At 38.8% G+C, this 27,436-nt stretch overlaps 1 protein-coding gene across 1 annotated transcript; it reads left to right on the top strand.

Annotated features, from left to right (window-relative positions):
* LOC146641567 (NACHT, LRR and PYD domains-containing protein 3-like) lies at positions 1-26,250 on the top strand. The gene is made up of 11 exons (XM_085399543.1): positions 1-135; positions 220-318; positions 8,160-8,285; positions 11,830-11,905; positions 13,250-13,478; positions 13,643-15,437; positions 17,553-17,726; positions 17,971-18,144; positions 21,490-21,663; positions 24,822-24,868; positions 25,045-26,250. Exons 1-11 carry the CDS (start codon positions 47-49, stop codon positions 25,569-25,571), a joined length of 3,510 nt encoding a protein of 1,169 aa, XP_085255669.1. The 5' UTR covers positions 1-46; the 3' UTR covers positions 25,572-26,250.
* The last annotated feature ends 1,186 nt before the right edge of the window (positions 26,251-27,436 follow it).

The raw sequence follows: 27,436 nt of genomic DNA, 5'->3' as shown, positions 1-27,436 counted from the left end.
AAGGTAGAAAGTGTGCGTGAGCTGATGTGGATGTGAATTCAGCAGCATGGATCAGTGTGAGGACAGAGAGGAGGGAGTCCCTCCCTCTAAAACCACTCTGTGTGGGGAACATGAGAGCCAGACCAAAGCTCAGAGGTGAGATGACCATCTCTAACTGTCCATGACTCTTTAACATGTCGCAGCTCAGCTCTCACATCACTGCTCCATTATTATTCACAGGAACCAACCTGAACCTCAACCCAGCTGTGTGTCCTTAAAGAGTGACCAGTCTAAAAAACGCTTGATTGAATTTAAGGAACAACCCTCTGCTGCAGAGAGGTGAGCTGATGGGAACATTAACTTTTTGATTGCTGATAATTTGTGTCTGATTTAAATGAACTACTTGATGGTGTTTAATGGTTGCCAAAGTGCTTCCTCATAGGGGGCCATATGATATGTTGGGGTTTCTTTGTGTTATTTGACACGATATAAATAAAACTGAATGGTCTCCTCTTCAGCAGATACAAGTTCATAAAGTATTTCTGGTCTGTATATGAAGTATAATTAATTTGATGTTGCTGTAATTGCATAATGAGAGGGGGGGTAATTGGGGGTTGTTTCCTATTTTCTTTTTCCTCCTTTAGCTGATGATACAGTGGGGCAAAAAAGTATTTAGTCAGCCACCGATTGTGCAAGTTCCCCCACTTAAAATGATGACAGAGGTCAGTAATTTGCACCAGAGGTACACTTCAACTGTGAGAGACAGAATGTGAAAAAAAAATCCATGAATTCACATGGTAGGATTTGTAAAGAATTTATTCGTAAATTAGGGTGGAAAATAAGTATTTGGTCACCTCAAACAAGGAAAATCTCTGGCTCTCACAGACCTGTAACGTCTTCTGTAAGAAGCTTTTCTGTCCCCCACTCGTTACCTGTATGAATGGCACCTGTTTGAACTCATCATCTGTATAAAAGACACCTGTCCACAGCCTCAAACAGTCAGACTCCAAACTCCGCCATGGCCAAGACCAAAGAGCTTTCGAGGGACACCAGGAAAAGTATTGTAGACCTGCACCAGATTGGGAAGCGTGAATCTACAATAGGCAAGGAGCTTGGTGTGAAAAAATCAACTGTGGGAGCAATCATCAGAAAATGGAAGACATACAAGACCACTGATAATCTCCCACGATCTGGGGCTCCACGCAAGATCTCATCCCGTGGGGTCAAAATGATCATGAGAACGGTGAGCAAAGATCCCAGAACCACACGGGGGGACCTGGTGAATACCTGCAGAGAGCTGGGACCAAAGTAACAAAGGTCACCATCAGTAACACACTACAACGATCCCGCAGTGCCAGACGTGTTCCACTGCTGAAGCCAGTGCATGTCCAGGCCACTCTGAAGCTTGCCAGAGAGCACATGGATGATACAGCAGAGGATTGGGAGAATGTCATGTGGTCAGATGAAACCAAAGTAGAACTTTTTGGTATAAACTCAACTCGTCGTGTTTGGAGGAAGAAGAATACTGAGTTGCATCCCAAGAACACCATACCTACTGTGAAGCATGGGGGTGGAAACATCATGCTATGGGGCTGTTTTTCTGCCAAGGGGACAGGACGACTGATCCGTGTTAAGGACAGAATAAATGGGGCCATGTATCGTGAGATTTTGAGCCAAAACCTCCTTCCATCAGTGAGAACTTTGAAGATGAAACGAGGCTGGGTCTTCCAATATGACAATGATCCAAAACACACCGCCCGGGCAACAAAGGAGTGGCTCCGTAAGAAGCATTTGAAAGTCCTGGAGTGGCCTAGCCAGTCTCCAGACCTCAACCCCATAGAAAATCTGTGGCGGGAGTTGAAAGTCCGTGTTGCTCGGCTACAGCCCCAAAACATCACTGCTCTCGAGAAGATCTGCATGGAGGAATGGGCCAAAATACCAGCTACTGTGTGTGCAAACCTGGTAAAGACCTATAGTAAACGTTTGACCTCTGTTATTGCCAACAAAGGTTATGTTACAAAGTATTGAGTTGTATTTTTGTTATTGACCAAATACTTATTTTCCACCCTGATTTATGAATAAATTCTTTACAAATCCTACCATGTGGATTCATGGATTTTTTTTTTTTTTTTTCACATTCTGTCTCTCACAGTTGAAGTGTACCTCTGGTGCAAATTACTGACCTCTGTCATCATTTTAGGTGGGGGAACTTGCACAATCGGTGGCTGACTAAATACTTTTTTGCCCCACTGTAAGTTCCCTAGTTCTTTTCCTTTTTTTTTTTTTTTTTTTTTTTTTTTAAATTTGCTGGAAATACTTGCATTGATTTATTTAAACATGTAAAAATAATGTAAATACAGTATGCAAGGCAAAACAGAGTTTGTACACAGCAAAATCTCCAGTGTTAAATTTACACTAGAGTGTCTATATGGGTCAACACTTCTGAGTGTTAAATACAACACTGAGTGTTAAATTAACACTTTTGACAGTGTTATGTTTAAAAGTAACCTAGTCAGTTTTGAAGATTAACAATGGCTAACACTGAGCAGTGCTGATTTTCTAACACTGGAATATTTCTAACATTTTGAGTTATTTTCCAATGTTAGAAAATCAGCACTGCTCAGTGTTAGCCATTGTTAATCTTCAAAACTGACTAGGTTACTTTTAAACATATAACACTGTCAAAAGTGTTAATTTAACACTCAGTGTTGTATTTAACACTCAGAAGTGTTGACCCATATAGACACTCTCCAGTGTTAATTTAACACTGGAGATTTTGCTGTGTAGAATTGTTCTGACCATTTCCATGATGTGCTCACACAACTCTTGGTGGCGCTGTCACTTGGTGTTCACTCGCTCTGCGGTAGAGTATCACTTCCTGTTCCTGCTCAAACACAGTGGTGTTTCTGAGTAGCTTATTTGCTTAGCAATTTAATTAACAACTTTTAAATACATTCTTCTTTCATAGTATAATCTTCACGTGCTTCATCCGAAGCACACTTTCTCTGTACTCACTACCTAATTTATAGCCAAAGTATTCACTCACTGTCTCTGTACTGTTTCGCTAGCTTAGCTCGTAGCCGACTCATTAGCACCATGGCTACTTCACCTGTCCCTCCAGCACTTTCTTGCTCATTGTGTCAGATGTTTAGTTACTCCTCGGCCTCCTTTAGCAGTAATGATATCTGTAACAAATGTAGCATATTTGCAGCTCTGGAGGCCAGGATTACTGAATTGGAGACTCGGCTTCGCACCCTTCATTCACCCATAGCTAGCCAGGCCCCTGTAGCTGGTGCAGCCGAAGACAGCGTAGGCCCCGCTAGCTGTTCCCCGGCAGATCCCAAGCAGCTGGGGAAAGAGGGCGGCTGGGTGACGGTGAGGAGGAAGCATAGTCCTAAACAGAAGCCCCAGGTACACCACCAACCCGTTCATGTGTCTAACCGTTTTTCCCCACTCGGCGACACACCCGCCGGGGGTCAAACTCTGTTAATTGGTGATTCTGTTCTCAGACATGTGAAGCTAGAGACACCGGCAACCATAGTCAATTGTCTTCCAGGGGCCAGAGCAGGCGACATTGAAGGAATGACAGACTTTTAATTCATTTGAAAGCCTGATGCTTGAAGGATTGAAGGACATTTAAAACTGCTGGCTAAGGGTAAACGTAAATTCAGTAAGATCATAATTCATGTCGGCAGTAATGACACCCGGTTACGCCAATTGGAGGTCACTAAAATCAATATTGAATCGGTGTGCAACTTTGCCAAAACAATGTCGGACTCTGTAGTTTTCTCTGGTCCCCTCCCCAATCAGACCAGGAGTGACATGTTTAGCCGCATGTTCTCCTTAAATTGCTGGCTGTCTGAGTGGTGTCCCAGAAACGATGTGGGCTTCATAGATAATTGGCAAACCTTCTGGAGGAAACCTGGTCTTGTTAAGAGAGATGGCATCCATCCCACTTTGGATGGAGAAGCTGTCATTTCTAGAAATATGGACAAATTTAGTAAACCCCCCAAAATATGACTATCCAGAGTTGGGACCAGGAAGCAGAGTTGCAGTCTTACACGCCTCTCTGCAGCTTCTCTCCTTCTGCTACCCCCCCAAAAACCCATCTCCATAGAGACTGTGTCAGCTCCCAAAAAGACAAAAAACAAACTCAAAAACCAGCAACAAACAACTTAAACATAAACAATTACAAAGAAAGAACAATACAGTATCCACATCTGAACCAAAGAGTAAAACAGTGAAATGTGGATTATTAAATATTAGGTCTCTCTCCTCCAAGTCTCTGTTAGTACATGACTTAATAATTGATCAACAAATTGATTTACTCTGCCTTACAGAAACCTGGTTGCAGCAGGATGATTATGTTAGTTTAAATGAATCAACACCCCCGAGTCATTCTAACTACCAGAAATCTCGAAGCACAGGCCGGGGGGGGGGGGGGGCGCGGTGTGGCAGCAATTTTTCACACCAGCCTATTAATTAATGAAAGACCAAGACAGACTTTTAATTCATTTGAAAGCCTGATGCTTAGCCTCGTCCACCCCAGCTGTAAAACTCAGAAACCAGTCTTACTTGTTATCATCTATCGTCCACCTGGGCCTTACACAGAGTTTCTGTCTGATTTCTCATACTTTTTATCTGATTTAGTTCTCAGCTCAGATAAAATAATTATTGTGGGTGATTTTAACATCCATGTAGATGCTAAAAATGACAGCCTCAACATGGCATTTAATCTGTTATTAGACTCAATTGGTTTCTCTCAAAATGTAAAAGAACCCACCCACCACTTTAATCACACTCTAGATCTTGTTTTAACATATGGCATAGAAACTGAACATTTAACAGTGTTTCCTGAAAACCCTCTCCTGTCTGATCATTTCCTGATAACATTTACATTTACAATAATTGATTACACAGCGGTGGAGAGTAGACTTTATCACAGTAGATGTCTTTCTGAAAGCGCTGTAACTAAGTTTAAGAATATAATCCACCCACTGTTATCATCTTCAATGCCCTGTACCAACACAGAGCAGAGCAGCTATCTGAACGCTACCCCAACAGAAGTCGATTATCTTGTTAATAATTTCACCTCCTCACTACGTACGACTCTGGATACTGTAGCTCCTGTGAAAACTAAGGTCTCTAATCAGAAGTACCTGACTCCGTGGTATAATTCTCAAACACGTACCCTAAAGCAGATGACTCGTAATCTGGAGAGGAAATGGCGTGTCACAAATTTAGAGGATCATCATTTAGCCTGGAGAAATAGTTTGCTGCTTTATAAGAAAGCCCTCCGCAAAGCTAGAAGGTCTTACTATTCGTCACTGATTGAAGAAAATAAGAACAACCCCAGGTTTCTCTTCAGCACTGTAGCCAGGCTGAAAAAAAGTCAGAGCTCTTTTGAGCCAACAATCCCTTTAACGTTAACTAGTAATGACTTCATGAACTTCTTCACAAATAAAATTTTTATCATTAGAGAAAAAATTACCAGTAATCATCCCACAGATGTAATATTATCTACAGCTACTCTTGGTACCATTGATGTTAAGTTAGACTCTTTTTCTCTAATTGATCTTTCTGAGTTAACTTCAATAATTATTTCCTCCAAACCATCAACGTGTCTTTTAGACCCCATTCCTACAAAACTGCTCAAAGAAGTCCTTTGAGCAGTTTAATTAATTCTTCGATCTTAAATATGATTAACCTATCTCTAATGATCGGCTATGTACCACAGGCCTTCAAGCTAGCTGTAGTTAAACCTTTACTCAAAAAGCCATCTCTAGACCCAGCAGTCTTAGCTAATTATAGGCCAATCTCCAACCTTCCTTTCATATCAAAAATCCTTGAAAGAGTAGTTGTCAAACAGCTAACAGATCATCTGCAGAGGAATGGGTTATTTGAAGAGTTTCAGTCAGGTTTCAGAGCTCAGCACAGCACAGAAACAGCTTTAGTGAAGGTTACAAATGATCTTCTTATGGCCTCTGACAGTGGACTCATCTCTGTGCTTGTCTTGTTAGACCTTAGTGCAGCATTTGATACTGTCGACCATAATATCCTATTAGAGCGATTAGAACATTCTGTAGGTATTACAGGTACTACACTGCAGTGGTTTGTATCATATCTATCTAATAGACTCCAGTTTGTTCATGTAAATGGAGAGTCCTCTTCACACACTGAGGTTAATTATGGAGTTCCACAGGGTTCGGTGCTAGGACCAATTCTGTTTACATTATACATGCTTCCCTTAGGCAGCATCATTAGAAGACATAGCATACATTTTCACTGCTATGCAGATGACACCCAGCTCTATCTGTCCATGAAGCCAGACAACACACACCAATTAGTTAAACTGCAGGAATGTCTTAAAGACATAAAGACCTGGATGGCCGCTAACTTTCTGCTTCTTAATTCAGATAAAACTGAGGTTATTGTACTCGGCCCTGAAAAGCCTAGAAATATGGTATCTAACCAGATTCTTACTCTGGATGGCATTACCTTGGCCTCCAGTAACACTGTGAGGAACCTTGGAGTCATTTTTGACCAGGACATGTCCTTCAATGCACATATTAAACAAATATGTAAGACTGCGTTCTTCCATTTGCGCAACATCTCTAAAATTAGAAATATCCTGTCTCAGAGTGACGCTGAAAAACTAGTTCATGCATTTATTACTTCCAGGCTGGATTACTGTAATTCATTATTATCAGGATGTCCAAAAAACTCACTGAAAAGCCTTCAGCTAATCCAAAATGCTGCAGCAAGAGTACTGACAGGGACTAGAAAGAGAGAGCATATTTCTCCTGTTTTGGCTTCCCTTCATTGGCTTCCTGTTAAATCCAGAATTGAATTCAAAATCCTGCTCCTCACATACAAGGTCTTAAATAATTAGGCCCCATCTTATCTCAATGACCTTGTAGTACCATATCACCCTATTAGAGCACTTCGCTCTCGCTCTGCAGGCCTACTTGTTGTTCCTAGAGTATTTAAAAGTAGAATGGGAGGGAGAGCCTTCAGTTTTCAGGCCCCTCTTCTGTGGAACCAGCTTCCAGTTTGGATTCAGGAGACAGACACTATCTCTACTTTTAAGATTAGGCTTAAAACTTTCCTTTTTGCTAAAGCATATAGTTAGGGCTGGACCAGGTGACCCTGAATCCTCCCTTAGTTATCAAATCAAATCAAATCAAATCACTTTTATTGTCACATCACATGTGCAGGTACATTGGTACAGCACATGTGAGTGAAATTCTTGTGTGCGAGCTTCACAAGCAACAGAGTTGTGCAAATACAATAATGTAAACAAGCAAAATACAAGAATGGCTACATCTGAAACTAATAAATATATGTACAGTATATAATAGTATATGCATTATGCTGCAATAGACATAGGCTGCCGGGGGATTCCCATGATGCATTGAGTTTTTCCTTTCTAGTCACCTTTCTCACTCACTATGTATTAACAGACCTCTCTGCATTGAATCATATCTGTTATTAACCTCTGTCTCTCTTCCACAGCATGTCTTTTATCCTGTCTTCCTTCTCTCACCCCAACCGGTCGCAGCAGATGGCCGCCCCTCCGTGAGCCTAGTTCTGCCGGAGGTTTCTTTCTGTTAAAAGGGAGTTTTTCCTTCCCACTGTTGCCAAAGTGCTTGCTCATAGGGGGTCATATGATTGTTGGGTTTTTTTCTCTGTATCTATGAAGCGCCTTGAGGCGACTTTTGTTGTGATTTGGCGCTATATAAATAAAATTGAATTGAATTGAATTGAATTTCTAATGAGACTTCGGCAAAACTAGTTGTATCAACTGAAACGCCAGTGACATCTCTCTGGTTCTTACTCAGATCTATGTTGGAGTTTTTGCTATTAAGAACACGACTTTCAGATTCTGATAATTTGCTGTAGATTGTGTTTAGACCTGTTGCTTATTGGTTTGTTTTCCATTTTTCAGCTAATAGCTCTTCGAGAATCACTTCGTTGGTACATAAATGCTATTTTATGGCTGTCAAACTGTGTTATCTCTGACATTTCCATAGATTCAACTAAAGAAATGGGAACAAATGTGTTCTTACACCAGGTCACTATGTGTAAACAGAACCCATGCAAACTCCACACAGAAACTCTGCAGCCAGAATGCTACTACTGCTAATATACTCAAATCACTGCTCGATCATTATTCACAGGAAAAAACACGGAATTAAACGCAAACATCATCCTGGATCTGAACCCAGCTTAGTGTCCGTTAAGAGTGACCAGTCTAAAAAACGCTTGATTGAATTTAAGGAGCAACAACCCTCTGCTGCGGAGAGGTAAGCTGATAGTAACATGAACTCTTTGATACCTGTCAGTTTGGTGTCTGATTTAAATTAACTACTTGATGGTGTATTATGGTTACCAAAGTGCTTGCTCATAAGGGGCCATATGATTGTAAAGATTTCTCTGCATTAATGTGGGGTCTTTATCTTATAATACAAAGTGCCTTGAGGCGGCAGTTGTTGTGTTTTGGTGCTTTATAAATTAAACTGATCTCTCTTTAGAAGATCAAAGTTCTTCAAAGTTCTTTCTGGTCTGTATATGAAGTATAATTAATTTGACGTTAAGCTAAAGCTTAATGTTAAGCCTGCTTAATCCATTCCCAAATCATGTTTAATGTGTACTTGTTCCTGGGTTATTTCCAGACATCCTAACCAATTTCCTTCCATCTAAAGTTGACCATCTGGGACTTCTTCCAGACCTTGGCACAGGGCTGACACATCATGATAACTTGTACTTATTTACAATTGCAAGAACTGATGATTTTGGAATCTGCAGTGTTTTGAAATTGTTCCAGGAGACCATCCCAGCTTGTATAAATCTATAGTTCCTCTTAGATCTTCACTGAGTTCTTTGGACATTCCTATTGTGCAAAGTATTGGTTAAAACAAATGCTTTTTATGCTGCCAAAGACAAACTATCACAATTTTTCAGTTGTCCCTGGCTGCAACAATGTGTTTTCTGTTTTAAAATCAAGGATATACTGTTCAGTTTCATACCTGTCTGTTCGGTAGTAAGTGGTTCCTTCTTGTTTGGCTAGATGCACTCTTACAGGAAAATCCAGCTGTTAGCTGTGATATTCCGGTTTGTGAAGCACTTTAAAAATTAGGCCTTGCATTCACTTTGCTTATCCTCACTTCTGATCCAACCTAATATCATGAAAAAGCATGTAATAGCCATGCACTATGTCCATTTCATGCTTTGCCTCTCAAAACATGAAATGTACAGGCACATAGAAGTTGCAATAAATTGCAGTAATAGCAGAATGAGATATTTTATCTCAAGCCAACATGAAAATTAAATCCAGGAAAGTTTTTAAACAGATATTATTAACACATTTACATATATATACATAATAGCCCGCTAGCTTAATTGATTCTGATGATTAAGGACCCTGCAATGTACTTAATATGTTTTTTGCTGACTACCAACTTCGTGGGTTTAAATATATTATCTCACCATGCTTCTTCATGCATGTCTATTTTACATTTTGGAGAGGCAAAGCCAGAAATGGACATGTTTATAACATGTTTGATACAGTGATACTGGGTTGTCTAATATGAAGTAATCCAGTCAGTGAGATGACATGAAGAAAAAAAAAAAGGTCTCCAAAAAGTTTAGCACCTTTCATTCTTCTTGTCTTTAATAGTAAGTGGCTAGCTGGACTCAGTCGGAAAAATCCAGCTGTTAGCAGTAATGTTCAGGTTTGTAAAGCACTTTATAAATGAGGACAGTGTGGAGGAGAACCTATTTAAGTCAGGTAAGAGGTGTTTCACCGGAGTCAAAAAGTTGTTTGTTTCTTCCTCTAGTCGGTTGCAGTGCAGTCAGCAGCAATCAGTAGTCTCCCTTTTCCGAAGCACATCCAAACTACAAAACTAGGTTTCTTAGCAAAGCACGAATGGGAATCCCATCAGTAGTATGTCTGCGAAAAAGCTAAAACAATGCAGAGGCTCAGAGGAAGAGATGCCACACTTTTTGGAGACCTTACTTTTCTCCTGTCATCTCACTGGCTGAATTCCGTAATATTATTTCATATTATTTCCAAATGTAAGTGAAGGAGATTTTAATGTGGAGATTTTTTTTTTCTTTTTGGCTGCAGATGTGCTGATCGATGATAGAATTTCCAATTGTCTTCAGTAACAACAGTTATGTTTTTGGTGTGACATGCATGTAGTAACCTCTTATGTAGTAAACTGTTTCATTGTGCTTGGGAAAGGTGAGAATATTTTATTGCATAAAGTAGTGCTGATCGCATCGCAAACGTCTGCTTTGTCAAGTGATTGCATGGCCCAGTACAACTGGCCTGGCAGTCTGATGACTTAAACAGGCCATCCTCCACACAGTCCTCATTTATAAAGTGCTTTATTAATGAGTCAATTTAGCTAAACAACAAAGAAAGATTTACTGCTAAAGAGACAGACAGTGAAAGTGGACTGTATATCCTAGATCTCTTAACATAAAACTCTTGGGAAAGACTGTTGCAGCCAGGAACAGGTCAAAATTGATCTCTTTAAATGTTCTTAAAAATTAAACTTTACTTATCATTTGTTTCTTAAATTGAAAAAAAAAAATCAAATAGATGTAACAATGTTACATCTATTTGATTTTTTTTTTTTAAAGCTGTGCTCCATCATGTAAATGAGCTTTTGTATGTGCATTGTTTTACATCCTCTTTAATTACTAAGCTAATATATTTCAACAAAGTTACCTTGGCACATTTTGCTCAGTGGTTATTAATCCAGCATGGCAGACAGAGAAAAGGAGGGAGAGGCAGGATTTGATCTTCTGCTTTCTGATTGGTTGAGCTCTACCCCTAGTCCCTCCATGCCTCCTCCAACTCTCCTGTCTCACATCATAGCTACAAGTGTACACGTTTTAGTTTTGTAACACATTTGCAACAAGCAAAGCATACAAATTAACAAACTTGTGATTAGAGTGGCTGTAATTGAGCAGTTGTATTAACTGACTTGAGAGTTTGTAATCACAGAATTGTGGTTGTACGAAGTACCAAAATAAAGTAAAATTTGACTTACTAGGTTTTTCTATGTATTCTAATCCTTATTCTATAAGTTCTCACTTATCTAAAAGCTGTCACATTTTGCAACATGTGAATTTGAAGATTCCCAAATGGATTCTAACATCGTGTTCTTACAGTGACAGAGATCATTATAAGGCTCTGGTGGATCTTGAGAATTTGGCTGATAATTCATTCATTTTAATTGTCTCACAGAAACCACTTCAATTGTTCTCAATATGTGAGACATATACACAGGAATGAGCCTATCAAATCATGCTTTAAAAATCAGCAAAATTATTTTAACATTCAAAAAGACCAGTAAAGGGACTGTAAAACGGGCATAATGTATTCTTTCCTTCTGCTCCTAGTTAGCACTCTGAATGCACAGTTATGGATCAGTTGTTGATTCATCACATACTGTAGGCCACATAGCAAAACATTGCTGCAGTCAAGTCTGTACATTAGTTTCTCAGAGAGAAAAGATTTAAGGTGATTACAAATCATATGTAATGACAGACAACAAATTAACCCTGGGCTTAAAATATGAGTCAAGGACCACTCTCAGGTTTGTTGCTTGATGACTTGGGTTCAAAATAGCTGAGCAATGTGATGATATCTCTCTTGTCTGAGCAGCTTTCTTTGTCCAGATTTTAATATCTAAACTTGCACTGTGCACCGATTGTTTAGCTGTGCACACATTTTTATTTATAGTATGTTGTTAAAGGTATTTTCATAGACAACAAAAACCTGGCCAAAATGTTTTGTCTATATTATTTTTACTCTTCTTCATGATTCCTCCACAGAGTGGACAAGAGCTCAGAGGTTCCCAGCGGTCAGTCTGCCCAGCAGCAACAAACACATCTGGACTCCATATTTATGGTCTGTACACATACAATATTAGTTTTATATTCATTCTGTTCACAGTCATGTTCATGATGGGTATGGGGGTATGGGAATTGGTTGTCTCTCATGTAGAAGGTTGATGGTCACATCTCCACCTCCTTCCATCTACATGCCATAGTGTGATACATGTAGTTATTCTTATATCCCTTTCTCCCAGTGACAAGGAGGGAGTTCATGCAAGACGTTTACCTAAATAAAACGTAACCTAAACAAGATGCAAAGACCACCAATAAGTTGATGTTCTATTCGATTGCATGAAAGACCTGGGCCACCTTTAATGAGGCTATACTCCAACTCAGTTCAACTTAGATAAGCATTTAGCAAACCACAAGCCAACTTGTAAATCATTAGTGACTTAAAGTTTAATCTTACCAGTGGATCTAAAGATCTCAAACAAGCACCTAAACTCCCTCCTTGTCACCTCAAAGTAGGTGACAAGGAGGGAGTTTACACAAAAAGTTTGCATAAATATAAAATCATTTATTAAACATAACCTAACCAAGACACAAAGGTCACCAATAATTTGATGCCAGGTGCAGTGGAAGACCTAGGCCAGCTTTTATAGGCCATTGCTTTCATGAGTGTGAGAAGGTCACAACAGAGAGGAGCTGTTATATAGAAATATATCTCAATTCTTTTAAATAAGCGATGCTTTGAATTTCAAGGAGGGACCTAGTTCTTACTGCAAACAGTTAGAGTGATTTAATAATATTCAACCCAGTGTTGAACATGAACATGGTTGTAGTAAAGAAATACTGCAGTGATGAACCAACATACAAGCTCAACAAAACCTGGATTTTCTGTCATATTTTAAAGAGATCGCGGTATCTTATTTCTTCTTATCTCAAAAAAAGCATGCTTCTCTCAGACTGCAGGCTTACTTCTGGTTCTTAGAGCTTTTAAAAGTGGAATGGCAGGAAGAACCTTCAACTGCAAAGCCCATCTTGGGTAGAACCAGCTCCCAGTTTGGTTTTAGAAAACAGAGATGCTCTCTGGTTTTAGGATTAGACATTTAGTGTTACTTTGTGGTTAAAGTTTTGAGTTAGGGCTTGATTATGTGAGCCTGAACCATCCCATAGTTATTTTGCTATAAGCTCAGGTTTCTGGGGGAATTTCATGATGACTGAGTACTTTTCGACTCCCTGTTTTTACTGCCTTGGTATACATTACTGTATGTCATTAAACGTTGTCTTGTCTCACCTTGGGGTATTGTTCTGTTTGTTGCTTCTGGGTGTGTCTTTTCCTTCTGCTTTCCTCTTTACCCAGCACCCTATAGAGATTGAGGGGTGGTTAGATCATTAATGCAGTAATGTTTTCCAGATGCTGGAAGACGACATCATTACTTTTGTGAAGAATGAATTGAAGACGATCCACAAGGTTTTGCGTCAAGATTACCCAGAATGGGCAGAGAGACAAATGGAAGATGAGGAAGTATTAGCAGGTGAGGATGAAGAGCGGAGGAGAAGCAGCAGAAATGCAGTTTTGAAGATCACATTAGACTTCCTCAGGGGAATGAAGCAGGAGGAGCTGGCTGACCGACTGCAGAGCAGTAAGAGGATTTTTCTAAAGATTTATGCTAGATGAAAAAAAAACATTTACTAATGTGTCAAGAGATCTACAAAAATGCATTCAAAAACCTGTTTGTTGTAGAAATAAGTGGCATCTCTAGTTTATAAATACTTAATTGATATTTTTGCCCTTTTGTGCCTTTAGGAACTCCCATTGTAGTTTGTCAGAAACAAAAATCTGCTTTAAAAAAGAAGTTCCAGTGTGTGTTTGAGGGGATTGCTAAAGCAGGAAATCCAGCACTTCTGAATCAGATCTACACAGAGCTCTACATCACAGAGGGAGGGACTGCAGAGGTCAATGATGAACATGAGGTCAGACAGATTGAAACAGCATCCAGGAAACCAGACAGACCAGAAAAAACAATCAGACAAGAAGACATCTTTAAAGCATCACCTGGAAGAGAACAACCAATCAGAACAGTGCTGACAAAGGGAGTGGCTGGCATTGGGAAAACAGTCTTAACACAGAAATACACGCTCGACTGGGCTGAAGACAAAGCCAACCAGGACATCCAGTTCATATTTCCATTCACTTTCAGAGAGCTGAATGTGCTGAAAGAGGAAAAGTTCAGCTTGGTGGAACTTGTTCATCACTTCTTTACTGAAACCAAAGAAGCAGGAATCGGCAGCTTTGATGACTTCGAGGTTGTGTTCATCTTTGATGGTCTAGATGAGTGTCGACTTCTTCTGGACTTCAACAAAACTGAGAAACTGACTGATGTTACGGTGTCCGCATCAGTGGATGTGCTGCTGATAAACCTCATCAGAGGGAAACTGCTTCCCTCTGCTCACCTCTGGATAACCACACGACCTGCAGCTGCCAATCAGATCCCTGCGGAATGCATTGACAGGGTAACAGAAATTAGAGGGTTCCCTGATACACAGAAGGAGGAGTACTTCAGAAAGAGATTCAGAAGTTGGTGGAAGGCACACAATATCATATCCCACATCAGGACATCACCTAGCCTCCACATCATGTGCCACATCCCAGTCTTCTGCTGGATCACTGCTACAGTTCTGGAGCATGTGCTGAAAACAAGAAAGTGGAATACGATGCCCAAGACCCTGACTGAGATGTACATCCACTTCCTGGTGGTTCAGGCCAAAGTCAAGAAGGTCAAGTATGATGGAGGAGCTGAGACAGATCCACACTGGTGTCCAGAGAGCAGGACGATGATTGAGTCACTGGGAAAACTGGCTTTTGATCAGCTGCAGAAAGGAAACCTGATCTTCTATGAATCAGACCTGACAGAGTGTGGCATCAATATCAAAACAGCCTCAGTCTACTCAGGAGTGCTCACACAGATCTTTAAAGAGGAGAGTGGACTGTACCAGGACAAGGTGTTCTGCTTCATCCATCTGAGTGTTCAGGAGTTTCTGGCTGCTCTTCATGTCCACCTGACCTTCATCGACTCTGGAGTCAATCTGCTGGAAGAAAACCACACAACCTCCAGGAAGTTTGAAAGAAGAGAATCTAACGAGAAATACTTCTATCAGACTGCTGTGGACAAGGCCTTAAATAGTCCAAACGGACACCTGGACTTGTTCCTCCGCTTCCTCGTGGGTCTTTCACTGCAGACCAATCAGAATCTACTACAAGGTCTGCTGACACAGACAGGAAGTAGCTCACAGACCAACCAAGAAACAGTCCAGTACATTAAAGTGAAAATTAGCGAGAGTCTGTCTGCAGAGAAAAGCATCAACCTGTTCCACTGTCTGAATGAACTGAATGATCGTTCTCTAGTGGAGGAGATCCAACAGTTCCTGAGTTCAGGAAGTCTCTTGACAAATAATCTGTCTCCTGCACAGTGGTCAGCTCTGGTCTTCATCTTATTGGCATCGGAAGAAGATCTGGATGTGTTTGACTTGAAGAAATTCTCAGCTTCAGAGGAGGCTCTTCTGAGACTGCTACCAGTGATCAAAGCCTCCAACAAAGCTCTGTATGTAAATGTGTGCTCGCTTCTTTAATTTTAAAATGCTGATTATAGTTAACAAAATAGCAAATGCTCAATTGAAAGAACCCCCCCCCCCCCCCACAATATTTTAATAGGTTCTAGCCTCTAATAGAAACTCTTATAGAAACTCTAAAGCTATTGAATATAATTTTCATCAGCATTCAGCAAGTATAATATACTTTCAATATATCACAGCATTAGAAAGTGTCAGAGTCTCTGAAACATTTGTGGTTGTAACCCTTATCAGATGGAAGAAAAATGTCAGAATCAATATAAATTCTTGGCTGTTGTGATTTTCAGTGGTCTTCCCCCTGGTTTACTAGTCTCGGTGGTCTGTGCTCTCCATTTCTAATTCATGTTTTTTTGTCACCAGACTTTAACTACATCATTTTCTTTTGTCAGTAATCATAGCTGAGTTTTTACCTCACCTTCAGTACAGAAACTGTAGCAGAGAAGTATAAATCAAGTCTTATCGGACAAGAGCTCCTATAAATTACATTTTACTCATACCTTTGCATCCAGAGCCCAAAAAATTTCATTTGAAGCCAGCATTTCAGTTCATTTCCATGGCAACGTTTTAACAGGGATACGGTTTTATACTGCACTCTCTGAAAGATAAAATCCAGCGTTATGTTCCACAGGTAAAAGCATATAATAAGAAACCTTCCCCTTCTGTAATCTTTGTGCAGTATGTGATAAAGGTCATTTTAAACTGAAACACAGACTTAAAATGCTATATATTTATTTCTGATATAACTTTTTTAGTTATCCATAAATTTTTGTCAAACACCTAGATATTTCCTTTGTTTTTTGTCTGTTCCAACAAGTAAAATAATTTCTTGTGTGAACTCCATCCTAGTCACTGGGAGAAAGGGATATAAGAATAACTACATGTATCACACTATGGCATGTAGATGGAAGGAGGTGGAGATGTGACCATCAACCTTCTACATGAGAGACAACCAATTCCCATACCCCCATACCCATCATGAACATGACTGTGAACAGAATGAATATAAAACTAATATTGTATGTGTACAGACCATAAATATGGAGTCCAGATGTGTTTGTTGCTGCTGGGCAGACTGACCGCTGGGAACCTCTGAGCTCTTGTCCACTCTGTGGAGGAATCATGAAAAAGAGTAAAAATAATATAGACAAAACATTTTGGCCAGGTTTTTGTTGTCTGTCATTACATATGATTTGTAATCACTTTAAATCTTTTCTCTCTGAGAAACTAATGTACAGACTTGACTGCAGCAATGTTTTGCTATGTGGACTACAGTATGTGATGAATCAACAACTGATCCATAACTGTGCATTCAGAGTGCTAACTAGGAGCAGAAGGAAAGAACACATTATGCTTCTCCAAAAGTTGATTCTGTTCATCTGGATGTAGAGTTTTCAGTGGGAGAAACGTTTCATCACTCATCCAAGTAACTTCTTCAGTCTCAGCTGACTGCAGGTTTCCCCAATCTTATAAACAGTACACTTGCATAATGACTGAAACCAGCCCACTGAAGGAACAATGGGCTGGGAGATTTACTTACTTGGATGATTGAGCATGCATCAACACATTATGCTTCTTATACAGTCCCTGTACTGGTGTTTTGAATGTTAAAATAATTTTGATGATTTTTAAAGCATGATTTGATCATTCTGGTTCTTTTTCAGTAGAACCAACCACAAAGCAAACAAACAAAAACCTAGCTCTAAGCTGGAAAATCTAAACACAAAACACTACATGAAACAAGAAACTTAAAACATGGGAAAAGAAACCTGAAACCTGGAAACAACAGGAAGAGAAGCAGACAAACTGAAAATAGACACATGTTAATGGGAGGAAGCAAAGCAGAATAGACTAACACAGGACACAGAGATATCAAAGTAAAACAAGAAATAGACAAACATGGAAAAAATGATGACTAGATGTAACACAAGGAACACATGGGAAGCACAGCAACAAAACCTAAAGGCTAGAAACTATCAAATATATAACCAGAAATGAACTACATCAAAGGATATTAATAATCAAAAACATAAACACTGAGTCACTAGACCTGGGACCTTGACAAATAGAACTTGTTTTTTCTTTCCTAGACTAAGTGTCTGTAACCTTTCGGAGAGAAGCTGTCAAGCTCTGTCGTCAGTTCTCACATCGCAGGCCTCTAGTTTGAAAGAGTTGGACCTAAGTAACAACAACCTGGGGGATTCAGGAGTGAAACTTCTGTCTGCTGCACTGAAGAGTCCACAATGTGAACTGGATACTCTCAGGTCAGCTCAAACAATACTGAGTTTCTCTTAAGTGACAGAATAAATTGGTTTAAAATTTTAAGAATAAAAGTCAACTTTTTCCATATGTTACTGTATAATAATGTTTTTCAGTATTTGAGAGTCACATTAAACATTAAGGATTTATTCAAGGCTAAATATTGCTAAATCTAGTATATCTAGTAATTCCATAATGACACATTAATATCAGTATTGTTATTGTCTGTGTTTGTTTCTAATTTTTCAGACTGAGTGTCTGTAACCTCTCAGAGGCGAGCTGTGAAGCTTTATCCTCAGTTCTTGGCTCACAGTCCTCTAGTTTGAAAGAGCTGGACCTGAGTGACAATGATCTAAAGGATTCAGGAGTGAAGCATTTGTCTGTTTGCGTGAAGAGTTCCTATTGTAAACTGGAAACACTCAGGTCAGGATTAAGACTTTTCGCTGACTGCTATTTAAATGTGTAATTATAGTATTGCAGAAACACTTAATCCCAACATTTACCCTTTATTTACATTTGTCCAAAAAAGTATTCAAATCATAATTTATATATAAAATTTATTTTATATTTTTATGTTATATGTTTGTTTGTTGTTGTTTTTTTAACACACTGGTCAGTTTAGAGTTTTACAATTTCAACAATAATAATTTCCTGCTGAAAAGAAAATGCCCAAAACACAAGTTTAATATAATTTAATGTATTTAATTAGGTATGGTATCAAGTTATGGTATGGTATCACTTCCATTAAAACCCTTGCAAAACATCTTATTTCATCATGTAATCTGCAGCTCTCTTTTGGATCACCTGCTGATAGTGTTTATTCATTTGTCTTTAGGGATTTGCTAGCTTAGCTTAGCTCATAGCCGACTATCTAGCAAACTAGCATGGACTTCACCTATCTCTCCTGAACTTTCCTGCTCAGTATGTCAGATGTTTAGTTATACCTCAGCCTCCTGGCTAATACAATTATTAGTAATAATTGTAGTTATAATAAATGTAGCCCCTTTGCAGCTATAGAAGCTGTGTGTAAGGAGAAGGATTTTAAATTCAATTCTAAATTTTTTCTAGAGCATGTGCACCAAAAAAAAACCAACCTATTTCTGACAGTGCAATTTAAGTTCCCATGAACTACACAGAAAGTCATAAAGTCAAACCTGACTTTTAATAGCACCAGCAAACCTTTGCAAGTGCCTGTAGGAAAAAAGATCTACATTTCCCACTTCTGATTCTCGGAGGTAATGGTAGACATGTGGTAGTTCTTGCTGACAACATGATGACTTGTATTCCAACGTAGGAAGTGCTATGAACAGCTATGATCAGATTGGCAAAGTATGTTCCTGGATTATAATGTTTTGTTGTTGTGTGCGCTTTTTTATGCAGTTTTTGCAAAGTCATTAGTGGAAGGAAACTGCAGCATAGAACAGGCTGAATGCATGATGTATGCAAGTATGAATCCTCCAGTTTCATAGTCAGAAAAAAAAATATTGCTGTAGTTTATTTGGTTGCAATTATTCTGGGATTTAAAAAATAATTACGTAAATGGGATAGCAGACACTCCCGTGGGTTTAGAAGGGAGAAAGCCCACACTGACCTTTGGATTCCAGTCAAAAACCTACAATTTCAAGAGAACGTGCAGCTAAACGTATCACTCTTGGTCCAGAGAAAACTACAGGGAGTGCAGAATTATTAGGCAAGTTGTATTTTTGAGGAATAATTTTATTATCGAACAACAACCATGTTCTCAATGAACCCAAAATACTCATTAATATCAAAGCTGAATGTTTTTGGAAGTAGTTTTTAGTTTGTTTTTAGTTTTAGCTATTTTAGGGGGATATCTGTGTGTGCAGGTGACTATTACTGTGCTGGCAACTTAACAAAAAACAAATATATACCCATTTCAATTATTTATTTTTACCAGTGAAACCAATATAACATCTCCACATTCACAAATATACATTTCTGACATTCAAAAACAAAAACAAAAACAAATCAGCGACCAATATAGCCACCTTTCTTTGCAAGGACACTCAAAAGCCTGCCATCCATGGATTCTGTCAGTGTTTTGATCTGTTCACCATCAACATTGCGTGCAGCAGCAACCACAGCCTCCCAGACACTATTCAGAGAGGTGTACTGTTTTCCCTCCTTGTAAATCTCACATTTGATGATGGACCACAGGTTCTCAATGGGGTTCAGATCAGGTGAACAAGGTGGCCATGTCATTAGTTTTTCTTCTTTTATACCCTTTCTTGCCAGCCACGCTGTGGAGTACTTGGACGCGTGTGATGGAGCATTGTCCTGCATGAAAATCATGTTTTTCTTGAAGGATGCAGACTTCTTCCTGTACCACTGCTTGAAGAAGGTGTCTTCCAGAAACTGGCAGTAGGACTGGGAGTTGAGCTTGATGATACCAACCCAAACCAGTACTCCACCTCCACCTTGCTGGCATCTGAGTCGGACTAGAGCTCTCTGCCCTTTACCAATCCAGCCACGGGCCCATCCATCTGGCCCATCAAGACTCACTCTCATTTCATCAGTCCATAAAACCTTAGAAAAACCAGTCTTGAGATATTTCTTGGCCCAGTCTTGACGTTTCAGCTTGTGTGTCTTGTTCAGTGGTGGTCGTCTTTCAGCCTTTCTTACCTTGGCCATGTCTCTGAGTATTGCACACCTTGTGCTTTTGGGCACTCCAGTGATGTTGCAGCTCTGAAACATGGCCAAACTGGTGGCAAGTGGCATCTTGGCAGCTGCACGCTTGACTTTTCTCAGTTCATGGTCAGTTATTTTGCGCCTTGGTTTTTCCACACACTTCTTGCGACCCTGTTGACTATTTTGGATGAAATGCTTGATTGTTCGATGATCACGCTTCAGAAGCTTTGCAATTTTGAGACTGCTGCATCCCTCTGCAAGATATCTCACTATTTTTGACTTTTCTGTGCCTGTCAAGTCCTTCTTTTGACCCATTTTGCCAAAGGAAAGGACGTTGCCTAATAATTATGCACACCTGATATAGGGTGTTGATGTCATTAGACCACACCCCTTCTCATTACAGAGATGCACATCACCTAATATGCTTATTTGGTAGTAGGCTTTCGAGCCTATACAGCTTGGAGTAGGACAACATGCATGAAGAGGATGATGTGGACAAAATACTCATTTGCCTTATAATTCTGCACTCTCTGTATAGAATCTGACATTGTTTTGGGAAATGTAAAGACTGATTCGATATTAATTTTAGCCATCTCCAATCTACATAACCTGTTGTCTTTACTGATGATATGAATTATAATTTTACCAAATCTAAATGTATCCTTAGCCGGTAGTTTCAGGTTTCCTTCAATATTGCCTGCTCTGACAATGAAAGACAATTGACGATGGATGCTGGTGTGTCTACCTGAAAATGTTTAAAAACATAATCATCAGTAACCAGAGTTGGTTCCTTGACAGTTGTTGTTTGAGTAGGGAGAATGTTCTTTTCCTTCCGTGCATCCCCCAATCAGCTGTCTTGGATGGCCCTGCTTTAAGCAGTTTCCATTGGAAGTATCTTTTTGGGATAAAGTAATTGTTCGTAGGACATAATCTGATTTCTGGGGTATTTGAGGAGGTCTTGTGTTACTGGAGGTCCTTTTGTCTGTTTGAAATAATCTCTTTATGAATAAAAAGGAAACTGAATTTAATAGATGAAAAGTATAGATGTAATTGTATCTGAAATAAGAAAAAAAAAAAGACCTCCAGTAACGTATGAATTGTTGTTTTGTGTGTCTGCAGTCTGTCAGGCTGTCTGATCACACAGGAAGGCTGTACTTCTCTTGCCTCAGCTCTGAGTTTCAACTCCTCCCATCTGAGAGAGCTGGACATCAGCTACAACCATCCAGGAGACTCAGGAATAAAGCTGCTTTCAGCTGGAGTGAAGGATGAAGGTTGGAAATTGGACACTCTCAGGTATGGAGAAAATGTCTTATAGAAAATATATTAAAAGTGGACCAAATATCCATTTCACCTTAATCAAAATAGATGTGTCATTAACAGACTAAAAGCACCAAATAATCTACATATTAAAATTTGCTATAAATTAGATGTAAAACTATATCTTTAGTACTGTTACATCTGGGATAATAAAATCCAGCTCTAGTTGGGTTGTAAAACATTTAAAGTTCCAGAATAAGGATTTCTGATTTTGTTAAACACTTTAGAACAAAAATAATTTATTTTATAAAACTAAAAACAGAATTTAATTATGTGCAAATCTCATAATCCCACATTTTATTCACAGTGGAACATAGAAAACAGAGGTGAGAGAAGTAACAAAGAACAAATACTTTGTTGTACCTAAGTAGAATTTTCAGGTATCTGTACTTTACTTCGAATCTTTTACTTTTACTCCCTACATTTTTAAGCAAATATTGCACTTTCTACTCCTCGCATTTTTAAAACTGACTTGTTACTTTTGGTTTAACTTTTTTTTTGAGGAATTATTGTTTCGTCATTGCAAGACTCCAAACATCAAATGGGTTTGAGCCTAAACAGAAACACATGAAAGGCAATCCTGTCCTATTAATCACCAGCAGATGTCACATGTGGCAGAGTCTGGGGTTAAAGTGGGTGGGTGGTTTTTTGGCACAACACCAGAATTGTATTGAGGTGCATAAACAATCTGAAACTCATCTCCAAAGTGACATCTGCTGGCCAATTTGGCTATCACCGCATCTTGATAATTCTTTTCTTTGAAACAATGATGGAGACAAGCCCTGCACAATTCCAAATAAAACTACTTATTATACCAGACCGTTTGTAATAGGGATCAGCACATCTTTTAGCGAAATCTCTATTCAAACAAGAAAAGAAAGTATTGAGACTGTAATGGAATAACTACACAGGTTTATTGCTCTTTTGGGGCTTAGTCAACTTTTTTTTTTGAGGTTTGGATGTGTTTGGTTGTTTTTTGGGAGCTTCTGTAATCAGGTTTGCTTTATGCACTGTTCAGCAATGCTAGAAGCTGGTATAGCATTAGCTTTGATTTTTAATCAGTTTAAAAATATATATTCAAATGAAAAAAAGACTAAAGGTGTTTTCCTTGTTTATTAAAAAAAAAGGGTAACATTTATTATATTTATATGGACTAATTTTGACCAATCGTAACAGTCAGTTTCACGCACTTTGACCTGTACACTTTATAATCATCATCTGAACCATAAAGAAACTTTCCTGAACTTTAAACTGCTGTAAATGGTTTATCATGTAACATGTTGTTTTACTGAGTTTGGAGTTTTGGTTTTGGTTTTGAACTTTCAGATATTTTAATGAGTTTGAAACAAGAGAGTGAGGATAGACAGGACACAACCTTTTACCTCAAAAAGAAATGGGAAGCTGAACTGGCCATAACTATAACAGAAGGAATGGGTCAGTATGTGTGAAATACAACACAGCACAACAAATTCGCTGTTGTGGAGGGAATTTTGATGGAAAAAATTGACACGTTTTTTTCATTACACCCAATATTAAAAGTAAACAGATCTCAAGTCCACAGGAATGTTGGAGACTATGTGGAGAAACAGAAGCAGACCATTCACATGTATTCTGGAAGTGCATAAAAATTAAAAAGTATTGGGAAGACCTTAAAATGACCATGGATAATATTCTGGGATATGCACTCCCAAACACCTGCCAAGTGATGTATCTTGGAAACATAAAGGAACAGATACAAAAGGAGGACTTATATTTAGTAAAAATTATTCTAGCCGCAACTAAAAAAGCAATTACAAAGAAGTGGTTACATCCAGACCCTCCCACTCAACGAGATTGGATTAGTATTGTAGAGGGTATCTCAGAGATGGAAAAAATAACATTCAATATCAGATTGATGGGATGTAAATACAATGGACAATGGAGGAAGTGGAAAGCATTCCGAAGTGGCACCAAGAAAACAACACAACAAGAAATGCGAATGGAATAGATGGAAAATAAATGTAAACTCCAGCCTGTTTGTATGCTTGTTGGTTTGTAATTTTCTTTACTGTGTTTTTTTTTCTTTTAATGTTACCTAAAATTAATTTTAAAAAAATTAAAGTTGAAAAAGAAACAAGAGAGTGAATGGAGCTCACAGAGCAGTATCTCTCTTATCTATATGGCAGTAATCATTCGAATACGATATTTATACATTTATACAATATTGATTTGATTACACTTTTGAGTCCAGTTTTAAGTGGTTGCATAGTCTATGTTGGTTACACATGCACATGTAATTATCTCAGTAGTGTTTGATAAACACCACCTTTTTATTGTGGTACCACTTACTTTTTGAGGTCATTTTTATTCCTAACCCAGCTTTTTTGAGGTATGTTGCTATCAAAGTGAAAATGAGCTAAATTTATTTTTCCTAAATTAGAGCACTTTTTTAGACTATACATTTGATATGTTTTCTATGTTCCATTGTGATTAAAATATAGATCTATGAAAGTTAATTATTGCATCACTTTATTTATGTTTTAAAAAACTTTAAAACTTTTTGGACAATCCAGTGTTTACTGCCAACTTACCATATAATTTCACACTGGCCTGTTATAAGCACACATCTATCCCACGTGAATGTTTACATTTTCTATCGGTAAGCTTTTTTTTTTTTAGAGGAACCCAGTAAATATGTTTACTATTTGCCATTTCCATTGTAAATCCCAGTTAAAATAAGGGGGGGGGGGGGGGGGGGGGGCAGGTAGTAATGTGCAGATTGGAATTAAGTCGTAACATCATCAAGTACTTTTTCTTCCTCATTTTGTGTTGTCCAGTCAGGGGAAAGAATCATGATGATGATGACACAATATTTTCCCAATTTAAAGTGTTCTTCTATGAATGCACCAGTTATTACAACGGTGGACCAATGATTTGACTTTATAGATTTATCCAACAGCTGCTTCAAAAGACTGACAGATCCAGGATCAGTCCAAATCATCACCACTTTGATCCACATATGGATTGAAGTGTATTTGAGAAAATGTTGGACTGTTCCTTTATCAGTGTTTAACAGTATGTGCATGAGGGGGATGTAATGTCCATGTGTACATGCTGAAAAAGACTGTGCTGGTCTGACCCCCTCTTCTTTTCAGGGTGGAGCCTGCTGGAGTCCAATGGTTGACACCAGGTCTGAGGAAGTGTAAGTGTGTTTTTAATGTGATTCAAGTAAAAAAAAGCCGTACACATTCAACTATCTTCAAATTGTCAAATCATTCATTCACATCTCTCATGTCAGGAGTCATCATCAAAGTGTCAATCAATGAACAGATGATGGATCAATAACTGCAGCTGGATTGTGTTTGTTCTCTCCATCAGATTCCTGTCAACTCACAATCGACACGAACACCGTAAACAGAAAACTCCAACTGTCTGACAACAACAGGAAGGTGACACATGTGGAGCAGGTTCAGTCATATCCTGATCATCCAGACAGATTTGATGTTTGGTTTCAGCTGCTGTGTAGAGATGGTCTGACTGGTCGCTGTTACTGGGAGGTCGAGTGGAGTGGAGAGGTTTGGATAACAGTGAGTTACAGACAAATCAGCAGGAAAGGAGGCAGTTATGACTCTGCATTTGGACACAACACTCAGTCCTGGAGTCTGCAGTGCACTAACAACGGTCCTCATTTTGCCTGGCACAATGACAAAACAATATCCTCCTACTCAACCTCCTCTGTCTCTAACAGAGTAGCAGTGTATGTGGACTGTCCTGCTGGCACTCTGTCCTTCTACAGAGTCTCCTCTGATACTCTGATCCACCTCCACACCTTCAACACCACATTCACTGACCGTCTCTATCCTGGATTTGGAATCTGTGCTGCTTCCTCAGTCTCCCTGTGTTGATTTTAGCATTGAGGTTTTACAGACACAACATTAACCAAAAGATCTAAGGAAAAGGTCGATAAGGCCCCAATCACAAGGCTTAGAAATTGGTTTGTGACCATCTGGCAGCTACCAATCAAGAACAAATTATTATTTGAGTTAGGAGTAGTTTCTGGAGGTTTACAGTTGCTGGGAAAATTATTGCTTGTGCCCCAGTCACACGAGCTTAGAGACCGGTCTTTGATCCCCCTGTCAGTAGGCAAAAACGTGTATTGCCTAACCGGTTGCTTTAATAACACATTGCTGTGGTTGTGGTTTTGAATGTGTCAGGTGTGGTGAATCTGTACACAATTATTTTCTGAATTATACTTAGAGTACTAATGTGGGAACTTCAACATTTTGTGCTATTTGGATTAGACTGCCTACTGACATTTTTGTTTTTGTGGTGCATCCTGTCATATTTGTGCATTCCAACATGAAAGTTGAATGAAAATGGCATTTTAATAATTTTTGTGACTAAAACTTTTTGTTAAAAAGCATTCTATGTAACAGGAGTGCTCTGCTTTTTTAAATTGTATTTTTAACTAGCTGATATTTAGACCATTTTTGATGCGTTTGTTCCAAATTTCAGATTCATCTTGATTGTAAGAAAAAACAGGTTGTTTTATATATATATATATATATATTTTAATGTTCAAACATTGCTTCATGTTTCAATGTGTGGAAAAAAAGGCCTTACTATGGCTAGTTGACCATTTAAAAAATATGTATAAGTCTTCAAAGAAATCTTCAAAAGTACTTGATATATGTAGCTGAAAATGTAAGCAATGACTGTAAATGTTAAAATCCTGCAGAATAAAATTTGTATACAAATAAGATAGTTGAGCAGGATGTTGTAAAAATTGGCTGATTTCAGACGAAGTTACACTAAAAGATTCTACAACAGGACACCTAAACTGCTGATGTGTCAAATCTGCATATAGACTAAGCCTTTAAATTATTTTTGTACATTTAATAGTTACTAACAGTCACCGCTGTGGCTGTAGCTAAGAGAAGAAGAGATAAAACCTGCACTTTATGCATTAACGAAGTACTCAATTGTAATCCATAGATTATCTCTTGTTGCAATGATAGTTATGTCTAACTGACTAAAGACCTTAAATCACACACTTCTAACACTATATTACTCTACAGTGCTTTACCTTTCAAACACATACCTCTGCTTCACCTGTAGGAGATGTGTTGATGAAGCTTGCATGTAAGTTCAGTGAGGAAGCTCTGTACTCACACATCTGGTCCCCTTGTGTTTGGTGGCTAATCTAAGATTTATATAATTTCCCCTTTCCCATGCTGTCAAACTCATTGTCACGATGGGCTAGGTGTCCTGCAGGTTTTAGATCTCACCTTGGATCAACACACCTGAATCACATGATTAGTTCGTTACCAGGCCTCTGGAGAACTTCAGGACATGTTGAGGAGCTAATTTAGCCATTTAAATCAGCTGTGTTGGTTCAACGACACATCTAAAACCTGCAGGGACACCGGCCCTCAAGGCCTGGAGTTGCCCACCCCCTGGGCTAGTCCAATCATCTTTATGCCAGCTTTCTTCAGTTAACCTAAATTGCTCTCTGATGCATCCATCAGAGTATGAATATGTGTGAATGTTAGTAAGTACTTAAAAATCACTTAACTGATTGGATCAGTTAAGTGCTTTAAGTTCTCTGGGAGAATAGAAAAGCACTATATAAGAATCAGTCCATTTAGTTGGTGCTCCCTTCCTTGGCCTAAGAAAAAGCATGGGATTAGTATGAATTATATTTATCTGGCAGTTTCCAATTTGGTTAAAAGCCTTCAGGTATCAGGCTGTTCTCCTTTGTCACCACTTC

The sequence above is a fragment of the Rhamphochromis longiceps genome, linkage group LG23, assembly GCF_057381845.1.
Source record: "Rhamphochromis longiceps isolate RC_006_pf linkage group LG23, R_longiceps_female_GT1.1, whole genome shotgun sequence".
NCBI classification, from domain to species: Eukaryota; Metazoa; Chordata; class Actinopteri; order Cichliformes; family Cichlidae; genus Rhamphochromis; species Rhamphochromis longiceps.
The sequence above is the reverse complement of the archived record's forward strand: the minus strand, read 5'-3'. Positions and strand labels throughout refer to the sequence as shown.